Raw genomic sequence first — 3,985 nt, forward strand, 5'->3', positions numbered from 1 at the left:
AGGAAAGACACAGGTCAAAGAAGAAGAAGGGCGACCCCTGCTGGACAGACAGGAAAGACACAGGTCAAAGAAGAAGAAGGGCGACCCCTGCTGGACAGACAGGAAAGACACAGGTCAAAGAAGAAGAAGGGCGACCCCTGCTGGACAGACAGGAAAGACACAGGTCAAAGAAGAAGAAGGGCGACCCCTGCTGGACAGACAGGAAACACACAGGTCAAAGAAGAAGAAGGGCGACTCCTGCTGGACAGACAGGAAAGACACAGGTCAAAGAAGAAGAAGGGCAACTCCTGCTGGACAGACAGGAAACACACAGGTCAAAGAAGAAGAAGGGCGACCCCTGCTGGACAGACAGGAAAGACACAGGTCAAAGAAGAAGAAGGGCGACCCCTGCTGGACAGACAGGAAAGACACAGGTCAAAGAAGAAGAAGGGCGACTCCTGCTGGACAGACAGGAAAGACACAGGTAATGTCAAAAACTCAGGCAGGCGATTATAAAAATATAGTAATGAATCTCCTCACCACACTGAGCGACTGAACAGAGGGTGTTTTCTTCAGGAGGCCAGAGGACTTCTTGGGACAAGAGGGCGGGGGATCAGAGTGGGCGGAGCCAGATGATGAGGAGCGGGGCCGTGAACTTAGGCGGTCGAGGCTGCCGGTTCGAGTCCTGCTCAGTCTGACGGTGGAGAGAAGACGTCGCAGAGAAAGACGAGAGGAATCGTCTCTGCTTATGAAGCTGAAGGAAACGGAGATGATTAAATCAGAACTCATTCTGACTATCAGTGTGCATCAGGTGTATAAAGTTAATAAAGTTTGTTTGTCAGTCACACTCATTACATGTATGTATTATTTTTTATCAATAGATGCACATAAACAAGAATCTTGTTTATCCAGGTAAATCCAGGATTTTCATGTTTCATGAGTTACCCAAGCAAAGCGCTGCGCTGCTTGTTGGTCAGAAATGTTCGATCCTGGTCTGTGATGAAACAGTTTGCAACCGTTCAGGAAGTTAATGTGGCACAGAAAGCAGTTCACACACTGGAATGACTTGTGAAATCACGTGTGTTCTCTGTTCTCTAAACTGGCTCCCTGTTGCTCTTCATCCAGTTCAAAACTCCTGTGCTGGTCTTTGGGGCTTCCTGCCGCAGAGCCCTGGTCTGATCAGGCCCTGGTCTCCACCCACTCCCTGAGCGTGGCGCTCCTCTGCCTCTGGACGTTTGTTTAGTTTGACTCATAAGTCTACGTGCAAAGTGTTTAGTGTTGGAATAAGACGTCCAGCAGGGGGCGTTACACACACAGTTTGGGTTTAAACTCACTGTTCAGGAAGTGACGTGGCCTCACTGTCAAGGTCGGCTGTCATTGGCTGTCTGACCTGTCCATCGCTGTTGCTGTCTGTGGTGGGAGGGGCTTGGCTCTCGGCTGTAAACCAATCACAGGTAGAGATGTAAGTGTGTTTACAGATATGTGTCATTTAACCTGAAATACCAAACACAGGAAGTGTTAGTGAGGTCGCACACTCAGTAAAGTTTTTCAGTACTTGTTGTCATGACGGCAGTTTGCCTGGATGACATGGATGTAACATGTGTTTATTACACTTCAGACCGAGTCTGATGAAACAAGCAGGACTGAAAAGAGAAGCCCTCCTCTGCAGCTCTGAGGTGAAGAAGAAGGATCCACACAGGTGAGGTGGACGTCGGGCAGCAACAGACTTTACACTGTGGCTCCTCCCCTGCTCGCCGACTCTACTACGCCCCCATCAGCACTCTGTGAGGTAGCACCTGCAGACTGGAGCCCTGCTTTATCTGACTGTGGGTCAATGTCCTCACCTGAAGTCTTTGAGCTCCTTCCTGAGGACGAGGACGAGGAGGAGGGGCTCTTCATCCTGAGATCCAGACCTCCATCCTTCACACAGGGGCTCCTCTCCTTCAGCTCTGGCCCCGATCGTAGCTCTCTGTGGGGCTTGGCTGCTGCAGGTCTCCCTCGCTCCTCCTGGTTCTGGTTCTGCCCTGATTTTGTGCAGTTGAGCCTGACGCTCTGTGACATCATCAGTGATGTCACATGAGGAGAAGATGAGGAGGAGGAGGGCTGAGCTGGCGTGGTTGTTTGGTCAGGGGCGTAGGGGTTCATTGGCAGGTCTGTGGTAGGCGTGGCCTTAAGCAGGGTCACCTGGTTTCCATTAAGTTCCACTTGATTGGGCCCCATCATCACCTGGCCAGCGCCGCTCCCTCCCCCGCTGGTCTCACCAGGTCTGACACAGCCAATGTAGGTCTCTCTGATTGGCTCAGTCCTGTACAGTCTCCGCCCCCTGTTTTCAGGTACAGGTGGGTGTAAACGGAGGTTCAGGTTGACTCCACCTCCTAAAACTGTCCCACATAAGTCACACTGCCCCCCTGCCGGCGTCCGTCCTCTCTGCTGTCTGTCAGCAACATGCCCCGCCTCCGCCCTGGCCTTGACGTACAGGTTCAGGTCCGGTTTGGAGACCAGGACACCTGTCCCTCGCTGACCCCCCCGTCTCCTCTGCCGCTCCAGGTAACGGGACTCTGCCTCCGTCTCTGTCTCATCCTCAAATCGCAGACGGCGAGTTGGAGACGCTACAGGGGGCCGTCGCCTCGCCGACCCGACAGCTGATTCGCTGCTGGACAAGTCACTCAGGTGTCCTGAGGCCACGCCCTCCGACCTCACCTGGGCAACAGGATGCAGCCTGACCCCCGACCTGTGAACAGACCACAGTTAGAGGGCGCCAGTTCAGCAGGACTGGGATCAGTTCAGTGTGAAGGACTTACTGAGGCGTGCAGTCATCACAAAGCATCAGGTGCAGGAAGATATGACTGTTATTGGCTCTACCTGTGCAGCTAAAACTGTGCAGGGGCGAACTAATTTAATGAGGCTCGTAGAGTGTGACAACACATGACGGAGCGCGACGGAAATCACAGGCTCCGCCGGGAAGGAGAACATTTACAGCAACAAACTCTACAAGAAACCGAAGAACCTCCAGCTCTCCAACACACATTTTAAACATCAGGAGAACCAATAAAACACGGAGACAATGAACGTCTCGCCAAACATTCAACATCAGGGAGAAGAGAGTGTGCAGGCTACTGTGTGTACTGCGCATACGGTGTGGTACTCACTGCGTGTACTGCGTGGTACTCACTGTGTGTACTGTGTATACGGTGTGGTACTCACTGTGTGTACTGCGTATACGGTGTGGTACTCACTGTGTGTACTGCGTATATGGTGTGGTACTCACTGTGTGTACTGCGTATACGGTGTGGTACTCACTGTGTGTGTGTGTCGGGGGTCAGCAGGTTGTGATCGGCTCTCAGAGGAACGCAGCGACGCTTCATGCGACCTCCGTCCTCACACTGCTGATGCCTCGGCAACCGAGCTGACACAAAGAGGTTGAACACACACACACAGGGTGGGGGAGGGGAGAGGATGACATCAGCAGCTCTGATTGGTCGGTGGAACAGAGGAAGGAGGATTAAACTGAGCAGCTCGTCAGGACTCATTAACCTGACGAGACCACAGACTGTTTACATCAGCACTCACTGTGTATTGTGTGTGTATTGAGTGTGTATTATATGTGTACTGTGTGTGTATTGTGTGTGTATTATATGTGTACTGTGTTTGTATTATGTGTGTACTGTGCGTGTATCATGTGTGTATTGTGTGTCCATTTGTTTTATTTTTTATTTTGTTGTTTTGTTTTTTCGACAGGGACAAATGACAAAGTTTACAAAGTAGATGCTGTGTGTTCAGGTTTCTTTGACACGTGTGTGTGTCCCTGGTGAGGCTTTTAAAGTATTGAGTTTAAAATATTATATATATATATATATATATATATTAAAATACAAACAATTAAATCCAGTACATGCACTAAGATACAGTTCAGACTGAGATAAAACAGAGACCAGAAATAACAACACAAAATAAGAGGTGTGTGTATGTGTGCTTGTGTGACCGTGCATACTCACATATGAACGCC

General features: G+C 50.5%; 1 protein-coding gene across 1 annotated transcript; it reads right to left on the reverse strand.

Annotated features, from left to right (window-relative positions):
- Nucleotides 1–311: 311 nt before the first annotated feature.
- On the reverse strand, nt 312–3,509 carry LOC123966818 (the record flags this gene model as incomplete). The annotated part of the gene is made up of 5 exons (XM_046042931.1): nt 3,280–3,509; nt 1,824–2,710; nt 1,314–1,416; nt 520–733; nt 312–387 (listed from the first exon to the last, which is right to left on the reverse strand). Coding segments are annotated over exons 1-5 (1,510 nt in total), but the record flags the coding sequence as incomplete, so codon positions are not given.
- Nucleotides 3,510–3,985: the final 476 nt, after the last annotated feature.

This window comes from Micropterus dolomieu, unplaced genomic scaffold, assembly GCF_021292245.1.
Source record: "Micropterus dolomieu isolate WLL.071019.BEF.003 ecotype Adirondacks unplaced genomic scaffold, ASM2129224v1 contig_14320, whole genome shotgun sequence".
Classification (NCBI taxonomy): Eukaryota; Metazoa; Chordata; class Actinopteri; order Centrarchiformes; family Centrarchidae; genus Micropterus; species Micropterus dolomieu.